Source organism: Lithobates pipiens, unplaced genomic scaffold (genome assembly GCF_037356315.1).
Source record: "Lithobates pipiens isolate NorthernLeopardFrog02 unplaced genomic scaffold, aLitPip1_a1.2 Scaffold_16, whole genome shotgun sequence".
NCBI classification, from domain to species: domain Eukaryota; kingdom Metazoa; phylum Chordata; class Amphibia; order Anura; family Ranidae; genus Lithobates; species Lithobates pipiens.
The window spans coordinates 427,457,497-427,471,383 of NW_027507748.1; the positions used below are offsets into that span (position 1 = coordinate 427,457,497).

At 41.5% G+C, this 13,887-nt stretch overlaps 1 protein-coding gene across 5 annotated transcripts in view; it reads left to right on the plus strand.

The window, feature by feature from the left end:
- DMD (dystrophin) overlaps window positions 1–13,887 on the plus strand; it is a 3,436,004-nt gene that overhangs the window by 1,488,420 nt on the left and 1,933,697 nt on the right. For all 5 annotated transcript variants that reach the window (XM_077482558.1, XM_077482560.1, XM_077482557.1 and 2 more), the window contains 2 exons: window positions 1,047–1,181; window positions 4,241–4,390. In XM_077482558.1, the coding sequence (XP_077338684.1) occupies window positions 1,047–1,181; window positions 4,241–4,390 (285 nt within the window). The remainder of the gene's footprint in view (window positions 1–1,046; window positions 1,182–4,240; window positions 4,391–13,887) is intronic.

A 13,887-nucleotide genomic window follows, 5' to 3' on the forward strand; every position in this document is an offset into this window, starting at 1 on the left:
ACTGTTCCCACAAAGTGGCCCTTGAAATTGTCCAAAATGTCTTGGTATGCTAATGCCTTAAGAATTCCCTTCACTGGAACTTAAGCACCAAGCCCAACCACTTAAAAACAACCCCACACCATAATCCCCCCTCCACCAAATTATTTGTACCAGGTCCTCTCGTCCAACTTCAGTGCCTGACCTCACAAATGCGCTTCTGGAAGAATGGTCAAACATTCCTATAGACACACTCCTAAACCTTGTGGACAGCCTTCCCAGAAGAGTTGAAGCTGATATATCTGCAAAGGGTGGGCCAACTCAATATTGAACCCTACGGACTAAGACTGGGATGCCATTAATGTGTGTGTGAAGGCAGGCGTCCCAATAATTTTGACAATATAGTGTATGTGCAATCACGTCTTGGTAACTGCATGTTATATGTGATAGCAGATTTTTTTTAACTTTAAAACTGAACTCCAGCTTTACGCTTAGGGGGTTATTTACTAAAGGAAAATCCATTTTGCACTGCAAGTGCACTTGGAAGTAACGTCGCTGTAGATCTGAACGTAGCTTGCACATGATTGGATGATAAAATCCGCAGAGCATCCACTCATTTCAGATCTACCCCTTAGATTTAGAGCGATTGCACTTCCAAGTGTACTTTCAGTGCACTTTCAAGTGCACTTGCAGTGCAAAGTGGATTTGCCTTTCGTAAATTATCCCCATAGTCTTGCACAATTGTATAGGCTCCTCTCCTTTATTGAAATTGCTTACTCTGACTTCACTGCACACTGTGAGCAACCTATTGGCAAATTCAGATGTTTTATGATGCCACAAGTTTGGAAATATCTATAGTCCTATGGGGAGTGAGTAGGAATATATTGTACATTATAGTGTTCACAAGAAGATATCCTTTTAAAGGTATAATATATGCATGCCAAAATGTTAGTGATGGTTTAGCTGATGTTTGGCACATTTCTGTCCTCTTATTTCTCTCCCACTGGAACATACTGTATGTATATACATAAATCATCCTGTACTCATGGGTTTGTTCCTAATTTATATAGGAGGTATGGAAGTGTTGGCAAGAGCTATTATCTTACTTAGAAGCTGAAAACAAGTGGATTGATGATGTTGAGGAAAAGTTAAAGGCAACAGAGGGTGTGAAGGGATCACCCGAGGAAATCTCCCAGACTTTAAAGGTAAATTTTTAGCTCAGTGTAATTTATGGAAGTCTGTGACAAAAAAAGGTTCTTGTATGTGCAACAGCAGTGCCAGGACAAGGTTATCCAGTGCCAAGGGTGAAAATTGCAAACTGTGGCCCCCTTATACTTTTTACAAAAGAGTATGTGTCTTTTTAAGACAAGGAAATATTTAAAACAATATATGTGTACTGACACTGATACTAACCCCTAACATTGATGTCAGTGAGTGCAATAAAAATTCCCTGCATTTGGTGCCACTTTCTGCAATAATAACCCCCAGCATTGATGCTAATTTCCACAATAAAAACCTGCATTCATGCCAATATTCACACATTTTAGTAATTGGATTTAACTCTAAATGTCTAAATCCTGAATGAATGTTGTGTAATAATGGGTAAAAAAATTTAGAAATATAAAGGGTGTTTAACATTTTTGAGCAAATGTTTAACACTTATGTTATCTATTAAAGGGTAATTCCACTGTCGTGGTGGAAAAAATTAGTAAATAATAATAAAAAAATATATAACATATACAAATGTAACTCAAGTCATATTGGTCTCTGTGATTTTGCTCTTTCCTGGTTCACTGCTTACCTTTCTCAGCGCACTTTCAGTGTCACATACAACACCATCTCTTCTGCTCCTCTTCCTCTTTCTGTTGAGGTACCCCAAGGCTTTGTCCTTTTGTCCCTCATATTCTCTCTCTATACCTCTTCCCTGGGCCAGGTGATAACCTCCCAGGGATTTCAATACCACCTCTATGCTGGCGACACCCATATCTATCTCTCTACTCCTCAACTCACTCCCTCAATCTACTCACATATCACAAACGTACTATATCAGTATCGATGGCACAGAACTTCCTTAAACACAATCTTTCAAAAAATTAGCTTGTAATATTTCCTCCTACCCAATCCCTTCCCCACGACTTTACCATTGAGATCAACAACACAACCATTGGTCCCTCCACATGCGCCAAGGTGCTGGGTGTAATCCTAGACTCTGACCTCTTCTAGAGCCCCACATCCAATCACTGGCTAAATCTTGCTGCCTTAACCTCTGTAACATTTCCAGAATTCGCCCCTTCTTGACTAAAGACACCACAAAACAACATATTCACTCCTTGGTTATTTCCTGCCTTGACTTTTGCAACTCTCTCCTCACTGGCCTACCTTTACACAGACTTTACCCCTTCATTCTATTAGGAATGCTGCTGCTAGACTAATACACCTTACTAACCAACCAATGATTGCTGCTCCTCTTTGCCAATCTATTTCACTGGTTTCCCCTACCCCATCATATACAATTCAAAATACTAACCACAATATACAAGGCCATCCACAACATCATACCCAGCTACATCACCATCCTCATTTGCAGGTATCACCCAAATCATCTTTTCCACTACTCCCAGGACTGCCTGCTCTCTAGCTCCCTTGTTACCTCCTCAGCTGCTCATCTCCAGGACTTCTCCAAAGCCTCCCCCATCCTCTGGAACTCCTTGCCCCAGTATGTTCGGTCAGCCCTTACCCTGTTCGCCTTTAGGCAATTCCTGAAAACTCACTTATTCAGGGAAGCCTACCCCACCTCCAACTAAGAACTGTACCCAAATCACCTCAATTAGATCATCGCCTGCAGCTATTACCTTTTGTACCACCTCCGCCTCCCTTTAGATTGTGGGCTCCATGAGCAGGGCCCTCCTTTTCCTTCTGTATTAAACTGTATTGCAATTGTACTGCCTCCCCCTCTACATTGTAAAGTACTGTGTAAACTGTTGTCATTATATAAATCCTATATAATAATATAATAACAATCATATTGTAATTGAATATTATCAAAAGTTACCTTTCCAATCTACAGAGCTGTAATTTTCTGTAAAATATGCAATATGGTTACTTGGAGGCATTTTGTACACATGGTGTACAGAACACCTCCTGAAAATGTAATTTCCTGCTAAAGTGATTGACTTACTGATTTTCCCAGAAGTCTGTACTAAGATACCAGTCAGATTTTATGGCCATCCCCTTCCAAAAGAATATTTTTTGGTGAGTTACTCCCAAAAGAAAATCATTGTTAAATGGATGCACACCTTGCCAATTTTTTTATTAGTGCCCTGCAGGTGCAGCAGCTGATTGGTAATGATAGAACTACTCCCATACAGATGAACAAGGACACAGACAACCAGCTACAGTATATCTTCAGAATAATAAAAAATCTGCATCAAAGTTAAAATCTCTGCAATGTACATAGATCAACCAGAGAGGATTGTTTTATTTAATTTTTTCTCAACAAAAGTGGAGTTACTCTTTAAGGTTTCCTGAATGATTTTTTATTTTTTTGTTTTACCATTTTCTGTATGTGAATACGGCTAAAATAAGGATGAAGTTGAGGGTTGCTCTGCATGAAGGGGTTGTGCATGGTTGTTATTGATTTCTGTTCATTTTAAGTTGTATTTGACTCGTTCACATTTGCAGTTTTCAAGTGGTTATTAGCACCCAAAAACTATTTTTATTCTGTAAAATGCTCCAAGCTGAAATATTAAAGAGCAGAGTGACCTGTTTCTTTGGGCTTGACCTGCTTTCAGGCACATTGGAAAAATCCCTCCAGGATGATGTGCTATATTAGAGTACGAAGTGTGAATGGGTCCTCAGTTTGAACATGTCTCTATTTTTCTTAAAGTAACCATAGACATTAGAGTCAACAATGACTAAAGGTGGATTGGAACACAGTTGTTTATCAGTTGGTGGTACATGGTCTCTGCAGATAGACAAATGTATGTTTGTGTTATATGGCTGGCAGATATTTTTCTTAGGATGCAAACTTGGGGCAAAATGGCCGTACATGTTTATATCACTCTACAGAATCATCAAGCAGTTAGTTTATCTGACTACCTTCTCATATCTATAGGATTCTTAGCCATTTGACATCTAATCTACTATCTGTAGTGAGATTTACATTAATAATTACTTTTAACTCCATGTTTATCATTGACAAAGCTCTTCATATCCCAATGATGTTTTAGTTTACCTAATTTTTTTTATTTTTTTTTGCCCTCAGTCCATAGCAAAGATTATGAAACACCCCGAAGACAATCGCAATCAAATTAAAGAACTTGCACAAACATTGACAGATGGAGGTGTGATGGACGACTTGATCAATGAAAAACTAGAGATGTTCAATACACGCTGGGATGAAGTACAACAGGAGGTAATCTATAAATGTTATTGGATGCACTGATTGACTACTAATTATTCTTAATTTATGAGTGAGAGTCACATAGAGCAAGAAATACCATACAACATCAAAAAACTGCATTTTAAAATATACACAGAATACATTTTCTCCGTTCACATATATGTAATAACTGCAGTAATGTTTTCATTTAAAAATATAATTACTAGGTAAATTCAGTTGCAAATACAATAACCTATATTGCCATATAATGAACTAGAGAAAGCCTAGATGTAAAATCTGCACACTCTTTTGCAAGCAGTCTAAACACCTGCTGGATCCTGTTAAGCGGAGATCAGCAGGGAGATTCGCTTGATGGATTCCACTCCGTTTGAAAGTTGTTGTTTGTCAAGCTGTAACCTGCCACTAATGCCTCCAGAACTTTCATATTAGACCACCAGGTCACCCATCCCATTGAATGAAATTCAGGATCTGCAGGGAGTGAGGCTAAGCTCTCAGGAAGATTAAAGAGGAACTTTACACTCTCTTTTGTATTTTTTTTTCTTTTCCCTCTTGCCTGTTGTTTCATGTTATCCCGAAAATACGTACATGTCTGGCAAATTCAGCATTATTGGGCTGTAATCCATAAAAGGCTGCTGAACTCCTCCGAAGGCCACTGAAATCTGTGTCCTGTGCCACCATTGTCACTGGCCATGTGACAAGCTGTGGACATTGTTCTTGCCTAGATGAGAAAAGATTAAGTACAGGCTGCGCCCCTTCCAAAAAAATAAAATAAAAGAATATAATAATTAAAAGAAGGGGAGATTTTATCAAGAAAAAAAAAGAGAATGAAGGTTTGATTTAAGACTTGCACATAACTCTGGGTGTCTATGATTATTGATTAATTTGACATGTAGATTTTACTAAAGTTAACCTGTACTTGAATGGGTTTTTATGCAGGATTGTTACAGATATACTTTAAAAGATTTGCAGTCCTATATTTATTTAAAGAAGACAATCCACCAAACTGACAACATTCTAAATTAGGCACTTCAATAAATGTTAGTACACTGCATTTAAAAAGACATTCTTACAAATGTATGTGCTCCTCTGCTATTTTGCTTGCAGCTATTGTTTTCCTCCTGCCTTGCTTCTCCTGCATCACCGTATTCATTTCTGAAGTATTGGGGGTCAAATACTTGTTGCCATGGTATTAGCAATGTCAACAGATGGTCCCATTACAATGCTATGGCAACAAATACACAAGCTATAGCAAGAACTGAAGAGTGCAAAGTTGATGTTGTTGTGCTACTGCACACTAATGATTTCTTCCAGAATGTTGTGCGTTCTGTACAGAAGGATTTTCTGAATTTGGGCCAATGTTCAGTTAAAGGATTGGTGCAAAGCTGAAGGTTTTGGTTATGTTAGTCATGATGCTATCAGGTGGTCTGACATTAAACTGTACAAGAGAGATGGTCTGCCTTCCTCACACAAGGTCACTGAGTTTCTTATGCTGCGTACACACTAGCGGACTTTTCGTCGGACTAGGTCCGATGGTTTTTCCAACAGACTTTCGGTGGCGTTCCGACTGACTTTCTGAATGAACGGACTTGGCCACACACAATCACACCCAAGTCTGACGGATTCAAACGTGATGACATACGGCCGGACTAGAATAAGGAGGTTCATAGCCAGTAGCCAATAACTGTCCTACCGTTGGTTTTTGTCCATCGGATTAGCATACACACAAATGGATTTCTCTGTCTGGCAGAGTTCTGGTGGGAACATTTAAAACATGTTCTATTTCTAAAGTCCGCAGATTTTTGCCAAAGGTCCGATGGAGCCCACACACGATCGAATTGTCAGACGGACTCGTTCCCTCTGACCTTTTCTGTCAAAAAGTCCAGTCGTGTGTATGTGGCATAAGTATGGAATTTAGAAGTTTTTGGACATGCATTTAAACTGAAAAATGGGGGTAGAGATGTAATTGATTAGGAGCATTTATGTCCCCAGCAGGTTGAAACAAATGCATGAGTTTGTGTTGCTAAGGACTGGCCTTATGGGGTGGTTATTCCTGTTAGGGCTAGTTTACACTTGCTTCAAAACATGGCTTTGGACACACTTTGTTAAAGTTCTCTGAATGCCAATCAAAGCCCCCGTCACTAAATAAAATGATTAGCTTACAGTCCTGTTTGCACCTTGCTTTTGCTTGGTGCTTTGATAAGGCTTCAGTGGGGCTTCAATGAGGTTTTGGTGGAGCTTCAATGGGGCTTCAATGAGCCTTTGGTTGGGCTTCGATGAGGCTTTGTGGAGCTTTGATGAGGCTTCGGTGGGGCTTCAAGCAAGCTTTGCCAAAGACTTCTATGGAGGCTTTTAAGACTCTTTGAAGCACCACTAAAACTACATGGGATATAATTTTTGAAGCAAAGCCGAAGCAAACCAAAAGCAAGGTGTGAACAGGACTGTAAGCTAAACATTTTATTTAGGGACAGGGGCTTTGACAAGCGTTTAGAGAGCTTTACCAAAGCCTGTCCGAAGCCTTATTTTGAAGCCGTTAATGTGTGTTGAAGCTGAAGCAAGTGTAAATGAGCCTGTAAAGTTTCTGGTGGTAAAAATAATGCAGTAAATAGTTTTTGTCATATCATGTTGCTTAATGCTCGTAGTTTAGGCAACAAGCTTTGTGAGCTGACAGCTTTTTTGCCTAAGGTCAACATGGACCTTGTTGCAATTACAGAGTCATGGTTCAAGGATTCAAATGACTGGGAAATAACAATACCAGGATATACACTATACAGGAACAACAAAGTAGGGAAGGGGGGGAGTTGCCGAATATGTCAAAAATAGCATAACAGTAACATTAATTCAAAAGACAAGGGAAATGCTCAAAACCCTTCTGGGTCTGCCTTCCAACCAGAGAGTGCTCTTGCCTTAGAATTGGTGTAGTGTACCAAACTCCAGAACAGACTGAAGAATATGATAACCTGTTGATTGATGAGATAACTCAAATGGAAAAGAAGGGAGAGGTTTTGATTATTGGTGACTTCAACATGCCTGACATTAACTGAAATTCTCAAACTGCTATTGCAAGCAGGAGGGGGAATGTTGTGGAAGTGGGGTTTCTCTAAAACAGTTAGTAAAAAGCTCAACCCGAGTTAATCATATTCTAGACCCAGTACTGATAAATGGAAATTGAAAGTCTGATTTTGAGGTGGAAGAAAATTTGGGTTCTAGTGATCACCAGTGTCTTTGGTTTGATATAAAAAGGGTTCTTATCTGCATATCTGTAGCTATATCAGCGTGTCTCCTGGCTCTAACGTGACTCCTCAGCTGTCTTCTCTGTCCAGCTGATAGCTATAGTTTGAGGGGCTGCACTCCTGCTGATGTCAGCCGGCGAAGAGGGGAGGAGAGAGAGCTGAGGAGTCACGTGATCGCTGGGAGATGCTCTGATATAGGTACAGGTCAGCAGATTTTATACATAACACAGGGCACAGGGGCACATAGCATTATATTACAGAGAGGATGGGAGGATTTTAATTTAGTTATAATAGCAGTAGGATGGGAGGAGGCTAGAGAAGGACAGAGCAGGGCTGCAGATGATGGAGGCATGTAAACTGACCACTGTGTCAGGGCTCAGCAGCCATGCTAAACTGTGATCAGTTTACAGGGGGTAAGGTATAGTCAGGCAGGATCAGCCAGGTTTTTAGGTGATTGAAGGGGATAAATTACACAGCACGATCACTGTGCTGTACAACACACTTTTTGTTTTTTTTTGGGTAACAGACACTTTTAACTGAAAAATCATATACAATTTCGGTTGCTGAATTGGGGACATTTCTAAAAAATGAATTGAAAGTTTGAAATAAAAGGACAGGAGTAAAATCAGTGACCATACTGGAGGTAATTCAATTATATGTCGGGCAAGTTAGTAAGAATAAACGGAAGAAAAAAACAATATACCGTATATACTCGAGTATAGGCCGACCCGAATATAAGCCGAGGCCCCCAATTTACCCCCAAAAAAACTGGCAAACTTATTGACTCGTGTATAAGCCGAGGGTGAGACATGCCTGTCCATCCCTGTGTGTGTGTCCGTCCATCCCTGTGTGTCCGTCCATCCCTGTGTGTCCGTCCATCCCTGTGTGTCCGTCCATCCATCCCTGTGTGTGTGTGTGTCCATCCATCCATCCATCCCTGTGTGTGTGTGTCTCCATCCATCCATCCATCCATCCATCCCTGTGTGTGTGTGTCTCCATCCATCCATCCCTGTGTGTGTGTGTCTCCATCCATCCATCCATCCATCCCTGTGTGTGTGTGTCTCCATCCATCCATCCCTGTGTGTGTGTGTCTCCATCCGTGTGTGTGTGTGTGTGTGTGTGTGTGTGTGTGTGTGTGTGTGTGTGTCCAGCCTACCTGTGTCCCGAGCCTTTGTCCCGAGCCTCCGTCCCGTGCCTTGCCTCCTTGCCTCCGTCCCGTGCCGTGCCTCCTTGCCGCCGTGCCTTGCCTCCGTCCCGTGTCGTGCCTTGCCTTGCCTCCGTCCCGTCCCGTCCCGTGCCGTGCCTTGCCTTGCCTCCGTCCCGTGCCCTCTTCGTCGGCGCCTCGGCGGCCATTGTAAAATTCAAAAGCCTCCGCCTTCGCCTGTGATAGGCGGAACACTGAATTTCCCAGCAGCCTGTGTTCCGCCTATCACGGACATCGTATCATCCTCGTCCGTAGTACGAGGATGATACGATGTCCGTGATAGGCGGAACACAGGCTGCTGGGAAATTCAGTGTTCCGCCTATCACAGGCGAAGGCGGAGCCGGAGGCGCGGCTTTTGAATGATAGAATGGCCGCTGTCTGTCTGCTCGACACGCTGATCGAGCGGGCAGACAGCGATGACTCGAGTATAAGCCGAGGGGGGCACTTTCAGCCTCAAAAAAGAGGCTGAAAATCTCGGCTTATACTCGAGTATATACGGTAGTTCACTAAAGAGGTTATTAGGATGGTAAAGGAAAAAATATCATATAGAAGATTCAAGGAAGCATGAGGTGTAGCTGACAGAGAATAAAAATAGACATAAGAAGGCCAAACACATATCAGTTTTGCCAAAGCACAGAAAGAGGAGAAAATTGCTAAATCTATTAAGAAAAACCATAAAACCTTTTTTAAGTACATTACCGATAGAAGAAAAAAATACAATGGGATTACTAAAATGAAAACTGGGCACAACACATACTGTATGTTGAGGCAGACCTGGATGTAGCAAACCATTTAAACAAGTACTTCTGTTCAGTCTTCTCAGAAATAAATTGCACTAACAAAGCAACCCTCAAAGCACCATGTCCCCATGTCGATGGGGACAAGGGCCTCATCCCCACAACCCTGGCCGAGGGTTGTGGGGTCTGCGGGTGGGGGGCTTATCAGAATTTGGAAGCCCCCTTTAAGAAGGGGACCCCCAGATCCTGCCCCCCTGTTTAAAATGGTAAGGGCCTACCATTTCACAAAGAAAGTGTAAAAAAAATTTTTAAAAACACACACACACCACTGGGAAAGTCCTTTATTAAAAAAAATTTAAAAAAAGATACCAGCGGTGGTAATCCACTCTTGCTATCCAGCAATGGATGATCATCTCTCCGGGGGTCCAGCGGATGACCCGCCCCCCTCTGATGTAACGGAAACCTGCGTTACATCAGAGGGGAGCAGGGTCACCCGTACATCACTGGGGAAGCCAAGCTTTCCCCTTGCGTCAGAGGGGGTGGGATCAGGTGACGGGTGGCCCCGCCCTCCTCAGCTAAGAAGTGTCAGGCTGCCGGGATACCCACAGTGTCTCTGGTGGAGAAAGGATGTATGCGCTGTGCTGGAGGGAGAGATCACCCATCGCTGGATCAGATCACCCTTCACTGGACCCCGGAGAGATGATCAGTCATCGCTGGATAGCAAGAGTGGATTATCACTGCTGGAATCTTTTTTTTTATTTGTTTTATTTTTAATAAAGGACTTTTCCCAACGGTATGTGTGTATATTTTTACTTTTTCCACTTTCTTGATGAAATGGTAGGGGTACTTTTGTACCCCCTTACCATTTAAACAGGTGGGGTGGGATCTAGGGGTCCCCTTGTTAAAGGGGGCTTCCAGATTCTGATAAGCCCCCACCTGCAGCCCCCCACAACCACTGGCCAGGGTTGTGGGGATGAGGCCCTTGTCCCCATCAACATGGGGACATGGTGCTTTGAGGGGTCAAATCATCCTCCCAATGTTGCGGGCATGTGACCTGGTATGGTTCAGGGGGGCTCTCTCTCGCCCCCCCTCTTTTCCTGCGGCCTGCCAGGTTACGTGCTCGGATAAAGGGGCTGGTATGGATTTTTGGAGGAACTCCACACCATTTTTTTTTATTTGGCGTGGAGTTTCCCTTAATATCCATATCAGACCTCAAGGGCCTGGTAATTGAATTTGGGGGAACCCCACGCTTTTTTTTATCAATGACTTTTAATGACTGTTCTCTCTATTACGGGGAGCCGACAATTCATTATAGGCACGAGTGCTTTTAAATTACCTTTTTTCCTGCAGAAATTACACTTTGTGCAGGGACAGTTCTAAGCACGGGAAACATGCGCCCCTTTACAGGCATACTATAGACACCCCCCCCAGGTACGAAATGTAAAGGAATATTACACTTTTATTGTTTCACTTTAAGCATTATTAAAATCACTGCTCCTAAAAAGACGGCCATTTTTAAAACTTTTTTTTTTGCATTGATACATGTCCCCTGGGGCAGGACCCAGGTTCCCAAACACTTTTTATGACAATAACTTGCATATACGCCTTTAAAATTAGCACTTTAGATTTCTCCCATAGACTTGTACAGGGTGTTCAACTGCTTTTCGAATTTGCCGCAAACACCCCAAATTATTCGCTGTTCGGGAAACAGGCAATGTTTGAGTCAAACATGAGTTTGACTTGAACTCAAAGCTCATCCCTAACCACAAGGCTCTGTACTAGATCCTGTTCTTTTTAATCTATATGTAAGTGATATAACTAAAGGTTTGTTGGACAAGATATGTCTTTTTGCTGATGATACAAAGGTGTGTAATAGGGCTGATATCCCCAGCGGCGTCTGTAACATGAAACATAATTTGGCATTGCTGGAAGGTTGGTGGAAAAGTTCAATGTTTCTAAATGGAAAGTAATGCACCTAGGGGGAAAAAATCCCTTGAGAGTATAACATTGGGGTACAGTGTTGGTTAACAATACAGAAGAAAAAGATTTGGGTGTACTTATTTCAGATGATTGCAAAATGAGCAAACAGTGTGACCAGTCAGTTGGAAAAGCAAATAGAATTTTAGGATGTATTACGAGAGGACAGAGGTTCTGATTGTCCTACATAGATCTTTAATAAGACCTCATTTAGAATACTGTGTCCAGTTATGGATACCTCAATTACAAAAAGATATTAATAAGAGAGAACAAGTCCAGAGACGGGTAACAAAAATTATGAAAGGTCTGGGGAATTAAACATATCGAGAGTGACTACAGGTACTTTATATGTACAGACTGGAGGAAAGAAGGAAAAGGGGAGACATGATTGAAATCTTTAACTACATCAAGGGGGTGAATAAGGTTCAGACGGGCAGTTTTTTCAATATGAAGCCAAAATCAAGATCATGGTGACATGACCTCAAACTAACTGGAGCAAAGTTCAAAACTAATTTTAGAAAGTATTATTTTTATGAGAGGGTGGCTGATGCTTAAAATAAACTTCCAACAGAAGTAGGGAGACAGTCAACAGTAAATGGCTTCAAACATGCTTGGGACAAACATAGATCTATACTCAAAAAAAGTAAACAAACACAAACAATAACAACAAAAAAGAAACAAAATGGGCAGACGAAAGAAAAGGGTAAATACTAGCATTTTTCCAATATGCAGGGGGAGGAAAGCTAAAGTTATGAAACAGTAGAAAGGTCCACTTTAAGCAATAAATGCATTTGTATGCACTTGAAATATGATTGATTGTCACATTTAAGTGCCTGTACAGGGCAATAAATATCACTGCTGCTGTCATATACAGCAAGTTGAAATGTAATTAACTGGCACATTTTGTGTGTAGGAGGAAATCTATTGGCATGAGAATGATGTTTATTTCTTCAGCACCAATGTTTTGACAAAAAAAAGCTTTTCATATTTACATTATCAGTTGAACTTTGTAAGTTTAGAGATGCTCATCCAGTGCAAAATAAACAAAGATTACTCCATTGTAATTTGTGCTTGGTTCCTAACTGAGCATCATTGCCTGTTGCTTTTAAAGAGGCAATTTCTGATTTACACTGTGAATGCACTGTAATTAATTGTTTACATTAGCATTAAAGTGGTTCTAAATTCTGAATGCTTTCTACCATAATACATTTTTTGCATTAAGGTAAAAACGCCTCATTACCTCTCCCACCCCCTTTGTCACTAAACACTTACCTGGGTCAATGTCATCGTTCCAGCACTGTCTCTGGCTCCAGCATTGGACCGCTCACTTTCTGTTTTCACAATGGAAGCTGAGGTGGTGGAGCCATAGGCTGCTGCTGCCATCAGTAAAATTCCTGTGAGGTGAGAGTGGGGACATGGCTTATCAGTGCTGTGTGTTCTTATAGATGCACACAGCCCAGGTCTGCACTCAGTGGAAGTGCACACATATTGGAGTCTCCTTAATACCTGACCTGCTACAGGAGGAACCTGAAGGGGGGAAGGGCCCACTAAACCAGCAAAGACTATCAGAAGAAGAGGTAATCAACCTTTCTGTGCAATATTGTTGCAAAGAACAGGTAAACATAAGATTTTTTTATTAGTATTACTTTAAACCCTATGTTCACCTTTTTGGAAAATAAAATACTAAAAATGCACATTTTTCGTGCAGGTAAAAAAATGTGCATGTATTATTATTATTTTTTTCTAATGACTAAATAAACTCTCACTACACTTTCTGCCCATACAGTTCCTTGAAAGCAGGAACATCAATGAGCTACAAGGATGCTCACCAGCATTGAGAACTGCAAGCCATAAGCTGCAATGGATGATGGTACTTGTAGTCTATTTATTCACAGGAAACTGTGAAGAAATGACACTTTGCTACAATGTAAAGTAGTGAGTGCACAGCTTGTATAACAGTGTGAATTTGCTGTCCCCTCAAAATAACTCAACACATGGCCATTAATGTCTAAACTCCCGGCAACAAATGTGAATACACCCCTAAGTGAAAATGTCCAAATTGGGCCTAAAGTGTCAGTATTTTGTGTGGCCCCCAATATTTTCGCCTTAACTCTCTTGGGCATGGAGTTCACCAGAGCTATACAGGTTGCCACTGGTGTCCTCTTCCACTCCTTCATGGTGACATCACAGAGCTAGTGGATGTTAGTCCATTGTCTTTACCCTCCGCTTCTTTAGCAAGGCAGTGGTCATCTTGGAGGTGTTTTTGGGGTCGTCATCATGTTGGAAGACTGCCCTGCAGCCAAGTATCTGAAGAGAGGGGCTCATGCTCGGCTTCAGTATGCCACACTACATGTTGGCATT